This window comes from Sciurus carolinensis, chromosome 7 (genome assembly GCF_902686445.1).
Source record: "Sciurus carolinensis chromosome 7, mSciCar1.2, whole genome shotgun sequence".
Classification (NCBI taxonomy): domain Eukaryota; kingdom Metazoa; phylum Chordata; class Mammalia; order Rodentia; family Sciuridae; genus Sciurus; species Sciurus carolinensis.
Window position 1 is genome coordinate 12,024,382 of NC_062219.1, and position 18,574 is coordinate 12,042,955.

The following is an 18,574-nucleotide window of genomic DNA, read 5'->3' on the forward strand; positions in this document are numbered from 1 at the left end:
TGATAGTGTCTTTTTATTAGGAAAAGGCATTGACAGCGATTCTCTCCACCCACGTACTTCAAAAAAAACCTGTTTCAGACTTTATCTTGCAAGATGTAATCTGCGCTATATATTCTGCTATTACTGTCACATATCATATGACTAGATCTGAGGGCCTTGGGGTCTCTGGAGAGAAGTGCTACATAAATAAAAGTTAGTGTTATTTTTCAATATTTTCTTCTATTATAAAGCTAGTGTGAATGAAATTGTTTTCTTGATTTCTTTCTCAGCAGGTTCACTGGCAATGTATAGAAAGACACTGATTTTTGTATGTTGATTTTGTAAACTACTTTGTTAAATTTGTTTATTGGCTCTACAAGTCTTTTGAAGGTGTCTTTGGGGTCTTCTAAGTATAGGATCATATCATCAATAGGGAAAATTTAACTTCTTCCTTTCCTATTTATATCCATTTTCTTTTCTTGCCTAATTGTTCTGGCAAGTTTCAAGTACTATATTGAACAGGATTGGTGAAAGTGGGCATCCTTGTCTTATTCCTGATTTTAAAGGAAATACTTCTAGTTGAAAGACCTCTACAAGGAAAATTGCAGGATGAAGAAAGAAATCAAAAAGACATCAAAGTGTGGAAAGACCCCCCATGTTCATGGATAGGCAGAATTAATAGTTAAAATAGTCATACTACCAAAAGTCACCTACAGATTCAATGCAATCCCCATCAAAATAACAAAGAGATTTTCCTCAGAACTAGAAACACTAGTCCTAAAGCTTATATGGAAGAACAAAAGACCCAGAATAGCCAAAGCAATTCTAAACGAGAAGAGTAAGGCTGGAGGCAATACAGTACCCAACTCCGAATTATACTATGGAGCCACAGTAACAAATACAGCTTGATACTGGCATGAAAATATACACAGACCAATGGAACAGAATAGAAGACAGATACCCACAACTACGGTCATCGGATTCTTGGCAAATCTGCCCAAAAGTTAACAACGGAGAAAAGACAGCCTGTTTAACAAAAGGTGCTAGGAAAATTGTATATTCATATGTAGAAACTAGATCCCTATCTCTCACCCTGCACAAAAATCAACTCAAAATAGATCAAAGACCTTGAAATTTAAACTTTGCAACTACCAGAAGATAATACAGGGGAAAATAATCCAACATATAGGCTCAGGCAGAAACTCCCTCAATTGAACTCCTATAGCTCAGGAATAAAACCAAGAATCAATAAATGGGATGGCATCCAACTAAAAAGCTTCTGCCCAGCAAAGGAAACAATTAACAGCGTGAAGAAGGAACCTACAGAATGGGAGAAAATCTTTGCTAGCTACTCTTCCGAGAGGGATTAATGTCTAGAATATACAAAGAATTCAAAAACAACACCAAATAAACAACCCATTCAAAAAATGGGCAAATGGACTAAACAGATGTTTCTCAAAAGAAGAGGTATAAATGCCAACAATTATAAGAAAAAAATGTTCATCTCTCGTCATTGAGAAAATGTAAATCAAAACTCCACTGAGATTTTATCTCACCCTAGTCAGAATAGCAATTGTCAAGAATGCAAATAACAATAAATGCTAGAGAGGATGTGGGGAAAGGAACACTCACCCACTGTTGGTGGGAATGTACACTAGTATAGCCACTGCAGGAATCAGTATGGAGGTCCCTCGAAAGACTAGGAATGGAATCATCATATGACCCATTCTTCAGTATTTACCCAAAAGAACTAAAGTCTGCATGCTATAGAGATACGTGCAGACCCATGTTTATAGCGGCACAATTCACAACAGCCAAACTATGGAACCAGCATAGCTGTCCACTGATAGAAGAATGGATAAAGAAAATGTGGTATATATACACAATGGAATTTTACTCAGCCATAAAGAACAAAATGTGTCATCTGCAGGAAAATGGATGAACTTGGAGAGCCTCACGTTACACAAAATAAGCCAGATGCACAAAGCTGAGGGCTGCTTTTTTCTCATATGTAGAAAGTAGAGAAAAAAGAAATAAAAGGGGATCTCAGAGAAGAGAGACAAGGAGGATAGAGGAAGGGATCAGGGGAGAGACAAGGAGAGGGCAAGGCAGGCACTGGAGTAAAAGTTATTAAAGTAGGCTTTGCACACATGCCAAAGTGTCACAATGAATCCACTATTCAGAATAATTACCATGCACCAAAAAAAGTATGTAGTGGAGTTGAGATTTTTAAATGGTAAGTGCACTGAATACTGCTCTTTCATAGAAGTTTCAAATACTATACGTGGATGGGATATTTGGGAACCAGAACCTGAGTGGCCTCAGCCTGTAAATACCTTTGCGGTCACATTATGTTTTCTAGTCAGAGGGGATCTCATAAAAGCAATTCCAAGTATGCGCTTACTTCCCCAGAACGTCGCTCAGGCTGTGTGTCTTCGAGTCAGGAGTAAACAGCGCTCTTGCCTTTCAACTACGACAACAAAGTCCTTTGGGAAAACGGGATGAAATCATAACCTAAAACATTTTCAGGCAGAATTTCTAAATATCGGTCCAAACAGAATCTTACCAGAGATTCCCAAGAGTCCAACGCAAAGGTGGGTGTGCAGAGGTGTGTGCAGGGTTGGTGGAGGAGACACAGGAGCCTGGGGAAGCAGGTGGGGTTGGGGCAGGTGGGGGAGGGAGGCCTGAAATGAAAAGTTAGGACCCTTAGATTTGGGAAGGGGTTTATGCTAGAGTAACCTCTCCCCATCAGGGAATGGCACCAAAGGTGACATCATCCATCAGGCATTTACATACTATGGACAAGCAGAAAAATTCTACCTAGTAAAAAATTTAAAAACATGTGCCTGGACTTCCTGTGGTCATCAAAAGATTCCACATACCTACAGGGACACACACACATGCACCAGGAGCCTCTCCATGTTCCCATGTCTCCCCCTAAACCTAAACCTTTGACTAAATGTAAGGACCTGAAAACTCCAAAAGGAGCACCCCTTCCAGAAACATGGTTCCAAAGTCAAGCTTAGGAGCCGAAAGGGTTGAAACTGTGCATTTTCCTATCAGAGTCCTCTGTGATCTTTGACCAGGATTCCCAAGCACTCTGTGACCCTGGACTCCATTTCTCCCAGCAGAAGGGCAGTCACAACTGGACCCCGGAACTTCAGGACCTCAAGTGGGATGCAGTATGAAGAAAACACCAGGATGACCCCCTCTCCTTCAGCTCCTCTTATACCTGGGCAGGGCAGGTCACACCCTGCATTCCCACAGACAGGAGGTTGGGCGGTGCAGTCATGCAGCTCAGAACCAAACTCTTCCCAGATGTGAGCAGGTTGGGCTCAGGGGACAGCAGCAGAACTGTCCAACCCAAGGCCCCTCCACCCCGGCTTTCTTCCTGCTGCCTTCTCACCTCCATGTGGAAACTATCTTGCCCTCTGGAGCGTCCAGCAAGTAGGCTGTATGAGAAGAGTTCCACTCAGGACAGGAGGTGACTCTCTATAGAGTCTACACGACTTTAGCAAACCATGCACTCTGTACATTGTCCATATGAACTGTTGAACTGTCACTCGGGACCAAGCCCTTGTATCCATAAACCCAGACCAGTGCCACTTGACTGCCCAATGCCCTTGCCCACATCAGTCTGTCCTCCAAGTCACTGCCTGATCCATCGTCCAAAATACAACTTAGAAAACTATATTGCTTTCCACTTTGAATGTAGAATATAAGTTAAAACTTATATTCAAAACTACTAGGGTCTGAACGTGTACGTCGGTCCCCCCCCCCCCCATTCTTGTTGAAAAACTTAACCTTACAGTTGACGGCATTAGCAGGGAGGGCCTGTGGGGAGATGACAACAGATTAGTGCCCTTATAAAGAAGGCCCAGAGAGCCTCCTCGCCCTTTCCTCCACGTGAAGACACAGCAAGGAGACGCCATCTATAGGAGACAGGCCCTCACCAGACCTGAAATCCACTCAAGCCTTGATCTTGGACTTTCCAGCATTGGGGACAGTGAGAAACACATGTGCGTTGATAAGCCACCCCGTTGATAATATATTGTTACAGAATAAGACAAAACACCCTGAAAATTGCCCTGTACCTGTCCAACTAAGCACCAACTACTCATCAACTAAGCACCAACTACTCATCATTTGCGGGGCCACGCCCTCTATCAGTGTGCCCAGGAGCCCCACACCATCTCAAAGACCTTCTGCCCCAGATCCTTTCATGGCCCTGCTCTTCTCCCAGTCTGCAAATCCTTCACACTGCACAACTCTGCCAGTTTTTGAAGGCCAGATCCTTCCAGGAAGTCTCCTCCACCATTTCCTCAAGCTGACCACACAATTCCAACCCTCTGATCCCTTGTGAAATTTGATGACTTTGCCAGTTGTCACCCAATATCCAATTCTAGAATGTTCTTTAGTTTCATGTTTATCAGGTTTGCTCTCTAACCAAACTATACATTTCTTAGCAACAGGATCCATAATTTATCATTATTTTTATTTCCTGAAGCCAGATGCATCTGTCAGGTTTGCCAGTATCTGTGCAGGTAAGAGGAATGAACTGAGAAAGAAGAAAGATCGAACAGAAAAGGACAGGCAAAGGTGGGAAGAGTGAGAGTCAGAAGATTCACCTACCCTGCGTCATCATTTAAAAATAAGAGATGAGAGCCAGAGGTGGGGTATTTGGATATTGTACTACTGCTAACTACTAAATTCCAAATTCTTATTGTACCACAAATACATCATTTGAATGCATGCCTGTAATCAGCTTCCCACTATACCCTGGATTTCTCTGTATACATGCCATTTTTCAAATATATGTAGATGATAAACTTTTGAACAAGGCTAAACATTCACACATAATGGAAGACTGATAGGCAACTTAAGTAAAACACCATAGGCAAAATCTTCTAATAAGTGAGTCCAAATCACTCTGTTATTATGGAATTCTTTTTTTTAAGAATCTCATTTCTAAACCAAAAAGGATTAAAAAGAAAAACTCAAGAACATGCCAAACTATCTTTACCCTATTCCTTGTTCAAGTTCTCAAGTCATCTGAAACTGACCTTGGAGGGGTCAGCGTGGACACTGCATCACCTGGATCCCGAGTTGAAAACACAGGCAGTCTTTCCTGGGGCTGCCAGGAGCGTCAGCTGCTCACAGCTCACAGCTGGGTCCCTCCAGGAACCAACTTCCACTGAAGGGGGCCACCAGGCATGAAACCCTGGCCCCCTTGCCAGGATGCAGACACTCCAAATGGCCATCCGGCTCCAGAGCTTCCTGTGGGGCCCGTCCCATCACAATCCTGCTAGCTCTGCCCAGTCCTTCTCCTTACTCTAAACCAGTATTGCTCCTGAGAGCATTCCTAATAAATAAAACTCCTCACACACAGTTCTCCAGCTCAGTCTGCTTCCCAGGGACTGGAGAGGAAGGCCAGAAATTTCACAAACTCTTTCTAAGCATGTAGGTGGCCCAAGTCAAGGAAAACAAAAATAAAAAAGCTCCCTCACCTCCTCTACAATGCATACGCGTGGAAGCCACCTAACATCCATGAATGTGGAGGCAGAGCAAGAAAAGCATGTTCCCGAGCGGTTTGCCTGTTATCTGTTAGTGGTTTTTTGGACTCCACAGACCCAGGCACAGCTAGTTGCGCTACGTCCAACTACCCCTTCCAAACCGTCCTTTATATTAGGGTTTACCTGTCCAATCTTCTAGTGGTTTTATCATATGGATTTTGTTCAGAAAAATGACCATTAGTGAGAGAATCAGCTGGGCCAAATGGCATCTTTCAACATAGGAGAAAAGATTTGGTTACAAACTATTTCAATATATAGGTTGTGTAAACCTAACCCAGAAATCCCAAATCTGAAATGCTCTGGAATCCAAAACCTTTTGAGTGACATGAAAAATTCCACACTATGAAAATTTGTTTCATGCACAAAATTCTTTAAAACATTATGTAACTTACATTCAGGTTGTGTTTAAAGTACATATGAAACAAATTAATTTTGTATTTTAAGTAAAACTTCTAATATATCAGTTTGTCCAAATCAGTGTGTTACTATGGGATTTTTCTTAAGTCCCATCTCCAAGATACCTCATTGTGTATATGCAAATATCTCAAAATTCAAACATTTTGAGAAAATCCAAAACACTTCTGGTCCCAAGCATTTCAGATGAGGGATGCTCAACCTTTCTGTTCAGCCATCAAAGGCTATAAAGTGAGCCACATCACCCATGTCACATGAGTTGGCCGTAAATACATGAACTGAGAAGCCACAGAAACCATTTCCCTCAGCAAATTGGTGCAATCACTCTAAAAAGTAGTACGGAGATTCCTCAGAAAACTTGTAATGGAACCTCCATTTGATCCAGTTATCCCACTCCTCAATATATACCCAAAGGACTTAAAATTAGCATACTACAGTGGCCACATCAATGTTTACAGCAGCTTCATTCACAATACCTAAGCTATGGAACCAACCTAGGTGCCCTTCAACAGATGAATGGATAAAGAAAATGTGGTACATATACACAATACTCAGCCATAAAGAATATTGAAATTATGGCACTTGCCAGTAAGGGGATGGAACTGGAGACCATCAGTTAAGTGAAATAAGCCAATTCCCAAATACCAAAGTCCAAATGTTCTCTCTGATATGCAGATGCTAAAACACAACAGGGGGGTGGGAGGGAAGAACAGAAGTTCATTGGATTAGACAAAAGGGAATGAAGGAAAGGGAGGAAGGGTGGGAATAGGAAAGACAGTAGAATGAATCGGACAAAACTTTCTTATGTTCATATATGAATACATGCCCAGGGTAACTCCACATCATGTGCAACCACAGACTGGGACGTTATATTCCATGCATGTCGAACACGTCAAAATACATTCTATTGTCATGTATAACTAAAAAGAACAAATAAAAAAATTTTTAAAAAGAAACCATTTGCCCCAGAGTACGAGAATTATGATCTCAACGTAAGTCTGCATTCTAGGTTACTGCACGTGAAATGCAAATAAACTGTACCTGGTTCTCAATGGCTTTCCTGTTCCTGGGGTCGCTCACCACGGACAGCTGTAGCTCCGCCATCTTCCTCATCTTGCTGTCCATGTCGATCTTCTGAAGCAGGCTTCTCGTCTGGCTCTTCAGCAGCCGCACTGTGTCCTCTTTCCCGTGCTTCTTTGCAAACAGGGATGCGCAAGCAGAATGTATGGCAGTGACCCAGTTTTCCAGGTCTGTCTGACTAGTGGCCTAAACACAGAGAGGGAGGAGACCTTTTGAAATCACTTCGACACAGAAGTTCTCGCCAAAATGGCAGGCTGGGTTTTGATGTGTAAAACCCAAGAAATACTTGCATTTCATTAAAAAAAAGATTAATTTCAAAAACACACCCAACCACTCAATGTGGGCTCAGAGGACCTGAGGGAATGTGGAGAGCAGAACAGAAACAACCATGGAGCCCTAACCAGGAACAGCCAGAGTCAACGACAGAAGTGACAGAGATGAGGCCACGTCTACTCAGAGCTCCACCATGCCACCCTGAGTGGCTGCTTCTCCTCATTAATTCTAATAGAAGAAAAAAATATTGAGGCTTAAACACAAAATCTGGATATAAAATTATGTCTACTATGTGGCTTCAATTATGAAAAAAATCCATAAAAAGAATATAGGGAGAAAATGCACACTAGTGACATTACAATACTGGACATGCGTAAGAGTTTCTCTTTGGTGACTTCAGATGCAAGGACCATATACTATTTTTATAAAAGGAAAATATTCTTTAAACTATAAAGAAAGTCTAAATAAAGTGAAATGTACAAATAGATATGACTTTAAGAAGGCTGAGAAGCACTTCATTCATCTGATGTCTAGAAACATCCATAGACATGTAAGCCAAGGAGTTGATCTGCCACTGGCCTCTGGGATCATTGAATAGAACCAATTGGGAAAGAGTCTTAACACGCAGAATATTCTGCCTGAATCACAAACTATTAGTTTCACACTCACTCCTAAGAAATCCATGCAGATTTAACCTAAGATGTTTACCTGCCTGCAGTAAGGTTAACATCAATTCATTATTTTGCTTTAAAGCATTATGAAAGGTGTTAAAGGATCTTTCTGCTACGAGCAGAAAAATCAAACCTCAGGCCCTGACTCCTATCGGTCAAGTCAGTTTGGGGACAGCGATAAGGTTATTCTCAGGAAATCCTACTGTAGTGCGCATGACAGAATTCTAGACTCCCAAGGTCGGTCTAGAGAACATCTGTTCTGCAGGGCTTCTGAGGGCACCCAGGACCAAATTTACCAGAGATCTGAACCAGGACCTCTGAGGTTTCTCATGAACCCTCCAGCCAGATACAATCTACAGCCAGCACTGCATCAACAAAAAGCACTAGGCTTGGATTAGGTGGCTCTGGGGGAGCACATTTCATTTCCTGGCTATCACTCCCAACTCTTTTGAGTGGACTAACAATAATAGTAGTTAGAATTTCCTAGCTGGATGTGAGGGAGGCACCTGTAGTGCCAACTACTTGGGAGACTGATGCAAGAGGATAGTTTAAGCCAAGGCATTTGAGACCACTCAGCAACCTAGCAAGACACCATCTCAAATAACTATTTCTTTATCACTGAACACATGCATAGTATGCTATTGACCCTGAAAGCAATCCTGTATGGAATTATAAACATACATGCTGAAGGGTCTGGAGCTCAGAGAAGTTCCCAAAGTATCCGTGACAACCTATCTACTCAGGCACAGCACCAGAGTTCAAATGTACGGTTGACCCAGTACCCAAGTTCAGCACCACTATGCGCTGCTGCTCTGCATTTGGGATTAGAAAGTCACTAAACTTCTAACAGCAGATATCCTGAATTTTAACATCCTAAGGCCACTTCCCAGGGAGACAAGACCTCACAGCACTTGTCTAGGAGGTTTTCCCAATAAAGTTGTTTCTTTGACTTCCACTGGGATTCTCATGAGCCCAACTCTCCCATTATGCTCCAGATCTCAGCTCTATGAATCTCAGACGCTGCGTGCTCTACGTCATGAGCGGTTCCAGAGCAGGGGCCATGATGTTTCTCCGTGTCCTGTGAGCATCTCATGGACTGCAGCCTGGCACTTGACAGGTACCTGAGAAATGCCAGCTGCACCAATGTCTACACTCGCCATGGTACCACTGCACTGGCAGTGAGCACCACCGTCCCCTCTCAGGTTCTAACCCAAAGCCCTAGTTCACTTCAGTTCTCGGTTTTGCCTTTGTTCCCTCTCATCACAGGCCAGCACCTCGACCCTCCATTCGCAAAGCCCCAGCAGTACCTGGAAAAGGTAGACATCACCAAGGGAGTTGCTGAGGCAGAACACGTTCTCCTTCTTGGGATGCTCTGGGACGGACTGCACGATGCTCTCCTCCGCAAAGAGCGCGCAGCGCGGGGCGCCACTCTGGTCTGCGCAGTTCTTCCCGTAGGTCTCGTAGAACAGCAGGGTGCAGCCTGGGAAAGAGAAGCAAGATAACGTCCCTGCCGCAGACCCGAGGCGCTGGAAAGAGATGAGAGGTGAGTGATGCCTTCAGATAAGCCCCAGCCCTGGCTGAGACCATCGTGCACCACCAACATGGCAAACAAGGCAGACCTCATCTGAAGTGAGCCTGCTTGTACTGGCAGGCCCTGGAGGGTGTATTCGTAAGCGTATCAGCAACCACAATGCCCAGCACAGACTGGGGTTTAACTCCTCAGGGGCTGGCTCTTCGCTCCCCAGGGGGCCCTAAAGGAAGGAGGCGTGGTTACTCACCCACTCTTCAGATGAGAAACCTGGAAGAGAGCTGGGATGTCAGCTCAGGCCCTCGAGCCCCACCACCCTCATTCTCAGGCAGAGTACAGTGCCATTTAGGACGCATTTATTAAATGTGGGAGGCCAAAGAAAACTCCATATGCATTAACTCTACTCAGAATCTGTGGTAACCAGAAACTATAGCTTGGTAACCTTGCCACTTCTGAGGAGGTGCTGGTTTATCCTCCAAAGGCCATGGCAAATGATTGACTTTTGGTATATTCTCTTATTTTATAAGTGACAGGAAGGATCACAGTAATCTACTAACTCAGGCTGAAGGAGAAACAAGAAACTGAGTACTTCTGAATTTTCAATATTATTCTAAGAATGTTGCTACCTATGCTTTGAAGTACTCATTTCCCCCTAATTAAGTTAATAAACAATTGCTGGTAAAAGTTATTAAGTGTGTGAATGATTAGATAGAAATATTTACAATTATTAGAGACAATTTCTAAGCAAACTGATGCTTCTGGTTTGGGTTTACCATCCCTTTATCCTCCACCCAAGAGTCATTTCTGAACACACTGGGTCAGGTTCTGGCACACAGCACCAACGATGTGGTCACTGTTTACGTGCCCAGCAAATGCCGCTCACCTGACAGTGGACACGCTCCAGCCAACCCTCGCCTGCCTGAGAGGGAGCAGGGTCCTCTTAATGACATTTCATCCTGCTGTGCTGGGTCCTCAGTCATAAGGGTTTAGAAGTCTTAGAAACAGTTTCATGTATGAAAGATGGTGGACTGAGACAGACATCATCGCCCTATGCACATGTATGATTGCACGAATGGTGTGAATCCACATCGTGCACAACCATAGAGATGAAATGATGCACCCCATTTGTGTACAATGAATCAAAATGCAGTCTGTAAAAATTAAAAAAACAAAAACAGTTTCACTCTTGTCAGTTGCACTATTTCCTTTAAAAATAAGTCTTACTCTGAACAAACAGCACGATGCTAGCCCAACCCAGACTGCAGAACCGGCGCTTTCTTCTTCCCTGACTGCACTTCATGAGCTCGGGAGGCACTGGGCTGTCTCCGGCCCCACATGCAACTCACCCAGGGGCTCCAGGCGGAGCCCGTTGCTACAGCATGTGCTTAGCATGCTGGAGGCCCTGGGTTTGATTCCCCACACCAAAAAACAAAAACAAAAACCTCACCCAAAAAGGCTACACAGGATCAATTATCAAGGTCGAGGGAAGCAGCAAGAGATTCATGGCCAGCATTGCTCATTGAGGGTTTGAGTCCTTCTCTTTCCCCAGCCAATGATACACTCAGAAACCATCCGTTTCAAATCCCTCCATCAGGAAAGGCCTGACTGTCGCTACTCAACATGGCAGGGTGGAGGTGAGAGAGCTAGGCTAGATGGCCCAGGTCCAGACTCTTTCCAGTGGTTTATGTTTTCTTCCCAGTTTCCCTACCATTGTGTCCCAAAGGCTATGACCTGAGTCATTACATCTAGAGGAAGTGAACACAAGCCCTGGACACATGCCAAGATGTTGCCAAAAGCCCCATCAACATCGGGTTACAGCTCACGTGGATGTTTCCTTTCAGAGCCAGGCCAGGATGTAGTTCCATATACAGAATTTTGTGCCTATTGAATTTAAAGGACAGGAAATCAATCTTAACTCTGTTACCTCAATTTCAACTTAGGAACTCCTCTGGAAGGGGCAGGAAAGGGACTGATCGTGTTGATGAGATCGCCTCCCACCTGCCCCAGTGCAGCAGCTGCAGCCCTGTCCAGGGCCCACCAGGTGCTGATGGTCCCCTGGAGGGAGGACAGAGGGTACCCTCTTTGCCATGGCAGCAGAAAGAAAAATACATTGGAACAGTGTTGCAAGTACCAGAACAGAAGAGGTAAAAATAGAAATACCTCCAGTGGAAGGAGAACGCTTAGCCTCAGTCCTCCCCAGAATCCACCTTTTCTTTAAAACCCTCTCATCCCACACTCCTTCCTCCATTCCCTGCTGCTGGCCTGTCTCAGGGCAGCATCACCGCCACCCTCGAATTATCTGATCACCTCCTCTCCTGACGCTGGACACGTGCATTTTGAGGGACATCTTTAATGACCTTTTTGGCCCAGGAAGTCCCTGTTAACTGCATGAAAATCCACTCATTAGAAAAGACAGATGTAAGGCAGAATCGCCCTTGTTAAAAACGTATTACATTCTCCAAACCCTGAAAGACACTGTATCCTTAGCACACCTTCACATCCAGTGGAAACAGGCCACCAGGTAGTTTGCTCCTAACTGCTCTCTCCAGAAACCTGTTTCTGATTTACCTACATAGATACTTAGAAAATGTTTAAAGTTTAAAATTCTCTTTAAATATTTATGCAAATCGACACATAACATACGACTTTAAGGATGATTAAACCAAAGAGTTAAGTCTGAGCATTAGAACTTGAAACTTTGAGCCAAGGATGTGGAACTTAACATACTGAACTCCCAGAGGAAAAGGTCAGAGAACCACACAGGAAAGGTCACGCTGGGAAAAACACCTTTATCGCATGGCGAGCCTTGGCTGCAAAGGAAACGAGGAATGAGTGCTTGATAACACTTACAAAGCACCGTTTTTATGCGCGTGTGAAGTGTTTCAGAGCAAGTTGAGAGCCGAGCACAGAGCTCTCAGGAGTCCCAGGCCTTTCCCATCCCTGACGTCAGCAGCTGCAAGTTCCAGGTTATCTTCCAGGGGAACACAGGAACCTGGCAGCTGGGTCCTCCAACCCCAAGGTTATTTCTGAATTCTCCACCATCGCAACCACCGACTGACCCGGGACCTGTGCCACCGGGAGTGGGGACACTGGGATGGTGGTGTCTTTCCACCCACCAGTAGCTCCCGTGGTGGTGCTCGCACTGACCTAGACTCAGCCTGTCGGCCCCCAGTGTCCTACAGAATGACGTCAAGGTGTCCTCTTGACTGCTCACCCTCACCCCAGCTCCACTCTCTCCACAGCGCCTGGCTGCCAACCCTTTCTGCCACTCATACCTGCTTCTCAGGAGGGACGTGGCCACACACAAGCCCCATGACCAGCCCCGCACGGTGGAGATGCCACAGGCAAGCAGGAAAGAACTTCCCAAAGTATCCATTTGAAGCAACAAAGCAACAAACTAAGAAAATGGACACACGACAATAACAGAGCAAGACACCAGTGCTGCTCCCCATGAAAGTGGGAGGCAGCTTCAGGCTGATTCCAGAGGCTCGGCCCCTGGGGACAGGTTCCCTGGCCTCTCCAGGCAGGGAGGCTGCAGGCGGAGCCTTTCCAAGAATCACATTCTATTTAAGAGCGAGTCTCCCGACATACAGTGCCCACAAGGAGGGAAACGGCTGGCTGAGCAGAGCAAAGGGTGCCACCATCACCTCCATGCAAGGGCTATGGCACCACTAAGGGTGGGGCTAAGGATCACATCCACTCCTTCAAAATACATTTGCTCTTACATTAGTGATATCACCATGGAAACGCCTTCTGAATGGCCTGTAAATCAAGCCCCCAAACCTTCTCCACTTACAATACTTGCTGCCACGTGTCCCTGTCCCATTCTTGACTTGGATGTTTCCTTTCAGAGCCAGGCCAGCTTTCTTATTCCTTCAAAATAATTCCTTACTAGATTGAGCCTGCTGTTCCAACTTTCTAGATCTCTGCTGTTCCCATATGAAAGCCCGTCTCCCCAGTATCTGAAAGTGCAGCATGTTCTAGGTCTTTCTCAGTCATGATGTACCACAAGGATCCAAATCCAGAGTTAGAAAACAGACTGCAGTGTGTGCAGGACGTTGGGCCCTTGGGCGCGCACGCGCGCGCACACACACACACAGCTTGTTCACTGGGAAAAAGGTGTAACCAATAGGCAAAATGCCTCCACAGGTGCACATCTACCGGGGGGCTTGTGGGTCATCAAAACATGAGGCCTCTCCTCCAAGGCGGGGGAGGGGGCTCAGTATCTAAATACAGGGCAAAGGAGAGCAAGGAAGGGGTGCCATGGAGGCCCCAGGCGTTCCCCACCTTCTGGCTACAGAAGCGGTTCCCGTTTCTGCCTTGCTCCGTGATCGGGAAGGGCAGCGTGTCACCTGATGAGGAGGTCTGACTTGTAATGCCACCGGGGGCCTCCCAGAAATGCCAGGGGTGGCGAGGCTGTCCTCCTGTTTGCCTGTGTCCATCAGCACTGCGGTGACTGAGGGCGCCCCGCCTCCTCATTCAGACATCCAGTTTCCTCACTCCTCACAACCACGAGGGCAAAGCCAGTCTAATTCTCTAATGGCAATGCTTTTGAGAAACTCTTACCAGCTCAACAAGACAAATCCCTATCTCTGTTTCCTTCACATTAAAAAGAAGAGGAGGACTGGGGATGTAGCTCAGTGGTAGAGGGCTTGCCTAGCGTGTGCAAGTACAGGGGAAAGAAAAAAATCAGCAATAAAAACAAAGAAAGGCTGCACCAAGAGTGTAGCTCAGTGGGAAAGCACAGGCTCAGCACAAGCAAAGCCCTGGGTTCCATCCCCAGGACCAAAAAAAGAAAGCAAGTAAAGCAAGTTGCACTTGGGATAACAATTAGACTTTCGTAGTTCATCAACGGAAGATGATACAAATCCAGTAGTCCAGATGATATTCAAACTAAGAAGGACCACTTTCAAGTTCTAAACACATGCAAAGCATGAAATTTCATTTAGCAACTCATTTAGTGTTTTTTTCCTTTCCCAAAAAACAGGAAAAGTCTCAAAGAGTGGTATAGTAATGCATACAAAATACTAAGCAATCACTTTTGAATGAAATAATTGTTTATTAGACTAAATAATAAATACAAATAGTAAGTAAACCGTATTACACAGGTTTGGCCAAGTGTTGTGGTGAAGCATGCCGTAAGGCTGTGTATGGAAACCTGCTCACTAACTCCAGTCAACGGTGACCTCACTTTCCAGGCAAGCACAGCGAAGACGGGGCCCACCTGCCACCCGCAGCAAGTCACAACGCACTCACCTTTAAGAGTTACCCAGTACTGTTTCCACTTCCTCCGCGCCACCAGCTCCAGCTTCCTCTCCTTCTGCAAAGTGACAAGGGGTTTAAAGAAGAGCCACCCAGCTTTCCGGACCACTCCCTGTTCCTTCTCAAACAGCAAATCCAGTTGCTCCAGCGAGCTGAGCGACTCGCTGCTGGACTCGACGGTCTCCGTGGATGTCTCTGTGTGCTCTGGGTGGGTCCTGCTCATTTCCAGCTCTCTCATGAAATTCTCATAAATGTTCTGTTGGAGGGGATCACCGCCAATCGCATGGGCAGATTCGCTCCTCTGAGACAGGATGTGAGCCGAGCCCCCCGGCCACAGCAGCGCAGAGACCTGAGAGGGCGTCTGCACATCTGCATTCAGTCCCTCCGAGCGGCTGTCAAAGTAGTCGCTGCCCTCCTTGGACCTGGGCTCCTGTGTACAACACAAAGCAACAGCATCAGAGGTCCCAGCATCCAAGCATCCCTCCCTCTACACAGCCTCGGTGTGGTCCTGGTGCTAGCTAATTCTTACAATGAAATTCTTATAATAAAATTACAACTCTACTCATCATATCTTCAAGACAGAAAGAATTTAGAAACCATGTTGCCTGGAGCTGGGATGTAGCTCGGTGGTAGAGTACTTTATAGGAATGGGGTTGGCCAATCCCACATGTATTAGGAGCACCAACTCTTAGGTAAATAAATACCATGGGCTCTCCTAAATCTAACCTGGAAACTAGTATAGTTAACCCACACTAGTGAAGATTTCTAGAATGATATTTCTTTTTATTATTTTTTAACTGTGAAAGTGATGACTTCCAGGAAAGAATTCACACTCTTAAAATCTATTCAACCTACATCATTTAAAAACTAAGTTATAAAGGCACTGTTACCAAGGCGGGGTAGAGGGATCCAGACACATTGGTGTTGTCGTGTAAAACCACGTAAACTTCTCCCCCTCTCCTGTGATAAAGGGGTCCTCAGCTTCTGGCCAATTGCCCAGGACTAGACTTTGGATTTAAGGACCTCCAGCTTATTTTCCCAGTTCATATAATAAATACCACACCCCAAGGATTCCTTATCCACAAAGGATACTACCAGTAATTGTAATTTTTCTTCATAATTCAAATTTTTATTAATGAGGGAACTTCTTTCATTTAAAAAATTTATTCATTTACATCTTTTCATTTGAGTACCTATTTTATTCAGCTAAAAGTGAACTTGACTCCTGACCTGAAAGGCACTGACACTCCAAATCCACAGCTTAGATAGGCAATTGCAGAGAAAGGCCAAATATATTCAGGTTCACTCAACTGCAGCTGGGCTTTCAATAATATTTCCTTACACATTAAAATAAAAATGGAAGTAATTGGGTCAAGAACCATTGATGAAAGGGATTATTTTGAATATTCAACTGTGTGGACAGATTCTCTTTGCAAAAATTTCTCCCAGAAAACAAGTAGCATTTACTTGTCTTTTGCTAGAAAATCATTATCATGCAACTGAAGAATATTTCCAAATGCCCAGGAGCTATAAACAACTGAGCCCCAAACACAGCTATTAGTAACGACAATATTATTTTCCACTGTGTTTACATGATGTCCCCCAGTCATATTTATTTATACACTGATGCCTGTGCAGAACAAAGCAAATAAAGCAGCCACTGTGAGTCACTTAGGAAACTTTCGAAACACTTTCAGATTTTTCTCACTTTGTTGAACTTCAAAAAATCCTAAGAGGGGAAGGAATGGAATACTTCTCATTATAGCTAGCGTTATATGATCTCTGACTCATTACCCCAAAACACTGGGATTACTCTGTTACCCTGCAAGAGTCATAATAGGGCGTTTCAAAACAAGCAGGACTGTGCCAAAGAAAAGCACATACATGCCAAAGTTACATGTGACCTATAAACACTCTTGTTGGTTCTCATCAGATAGAGACTTCAAATTGTGGTGCTATTGAATGTTCAACAACAGCGAAGCAATTCTTCTCCTTCAGAAGTACAGAAATATTGCATATTAGCATTTATAACTGATTTTTAAACATAAATGTGAATTCCCCTAGTCTCTAACCAATTTCTAATCCTATAAGCCTAATAGCCAATGGCAATTTAAAAAAAAAAAAAAATTCAAACATTTTTAAATAAGTTCAGGCAGACCTCCTAGCCCCTGTGTTCTGGGTGTGAAACCGCAGAGCTTGTTAGTTATGCACACAAGGCACATGATTTCCATTTCTGCCCAATCAGAAAATCACAAACAACAGCTAATATATCTTGATGACCCGGGCACGGTAGCCAAAATAGAGAGGGAGTCAAGAGGTGTCACTCGGCAGAGAGTCGACCCTGCATGATCCAAAACAGTTAAACTCACAGAAGCAGAGCAGAAAGTAGGTTTCCAGGGTCAGGAGGTGGATCAACAGGGAGAAGTCAGTCAACGTGTACAAAGTTTCAGTTACACAAGAGGAACAGGCTCTGAAGATTTAACATGCACTACTGTGACTTTAATAAAACTGCTCTGCATACTTAAAAACTGCTAAGACATCTTCTGACCACAAAAAAATCAGGTAACTATATAAAGCCCAAGCGTGTTAACAAGCCTGCACGTGGGGTCTGTCCCACGACGGGCCTGCATTTCAAGGTACCAAGCTACAGCTCTAAACATATGCCACTTCTATTTGTCAATTTCACCCCCAGTGGGCTGGGAGGCAGGATTTAACTCCTTAGAAGCTAAAGGAAAATTGGTCACCGTTCCTTACGTTCAGGAGCCAGTACTAAATCAGTACCTTGTCATAGTTCACTTGCCATTTTTCTCTGTTACCAAGTAAGAACCACAAGTCTCTGTGGAAACTCCCCGAGACAACGTGGTCGTGAAAGAGCAGTGAGACTTTAGAACCAGGAGAAATGGTGGCTGTGCTCCACGTTGCATCTGTGACAAGTCTGCCTTCGCTGCCAATGTACCCACCAGACAGTCTCAGTCCTCCCTAGGGCCTCTCCCACCCTGTCCTCCTCTGAAATCACCAGGGCCACGTGTCTCACTCTGCCCAATAAGTGACCCAATAAACATGGAGGTCCGATGTGTCACTTCCAGGTGGAAGCTTTAAAAATCAGCACACAGTTTTCCTCTCCCCCGTCCAGAGCGACCTGCAGCGTTCGGACGGTGACTACTCTGTTTAGTGGTTGAGCCCCAGAAGTGATGACTAAGGAGTAAGTTAATGACCACACTTGGGGATGGGAGGCGGCCCTGGAGCCCGGCTGGGGCTCATCTGCTCCCTGTCTCAACGGGAGGAGACAGGCAGGCGAGCACGGTGCAGGAGCGGTGGCGGTGGCCATCGCGCACGAGGAGGAAATGACTACTCGGAGGAGTCGCGTCACTCCCTACTCCTAAAGCGCTGCAGAATTTCCATCTTATATTTCTGTTTAGGGCGGATAAGACATGATTCTGTTAGAGACTGGCTGCCCGTTCAAAGTCTCTTCAACTCTGTGACTTACACAGTGTCACGGGGTAGGGGGAGGCTCTCTCCCTTCTATTATTAAAAATAGAAACAACCAAGCATCCGCCACCTGAAAACCTAGCAATTGTCACTAGTTACCGAAAAAGGATTACTGTCCTTTCTGGTGGCTAAGCACTTTGCTGACATATTAAAACTTTACATAACCTTAAAAGTATTACTAACAACATCATCATTATATATTTGCTGTTACTTCTACTTAGCTATAAGATGCTTTTTTTAAAAGTGGCCAGCTGTCCCCATGAGGAGATGGCCAGACTTATATATTATTATATATATATATATAA

The 18,574-nt window shown here is 44.7% G+C and overlaps 1 protein-coding gene across 1 annotated transcript in view; it reads right to left on the reverse strand.

Moving 5' to 3' along the window:
* Window positions 1-18,574, reverse strand: part of Tiam2 (TIAM Rac1 associated GEF 2) — a 218,392-nt gene that overhangs the window by 80,902 nt on the left and 118,916 nt on the right. Inside the window, 3 exon segments of the mRNA XM_047557396.1 lie at window positions 7,008-7,232; window positions 9,298-9,470; window positions 14,775-15,210. Coding sequence (XP_047413352.1) covers window positions 7,008-7,232; window positions 9,298-9,470; window positions 14,775-15,210 — 834 coding nt within the window.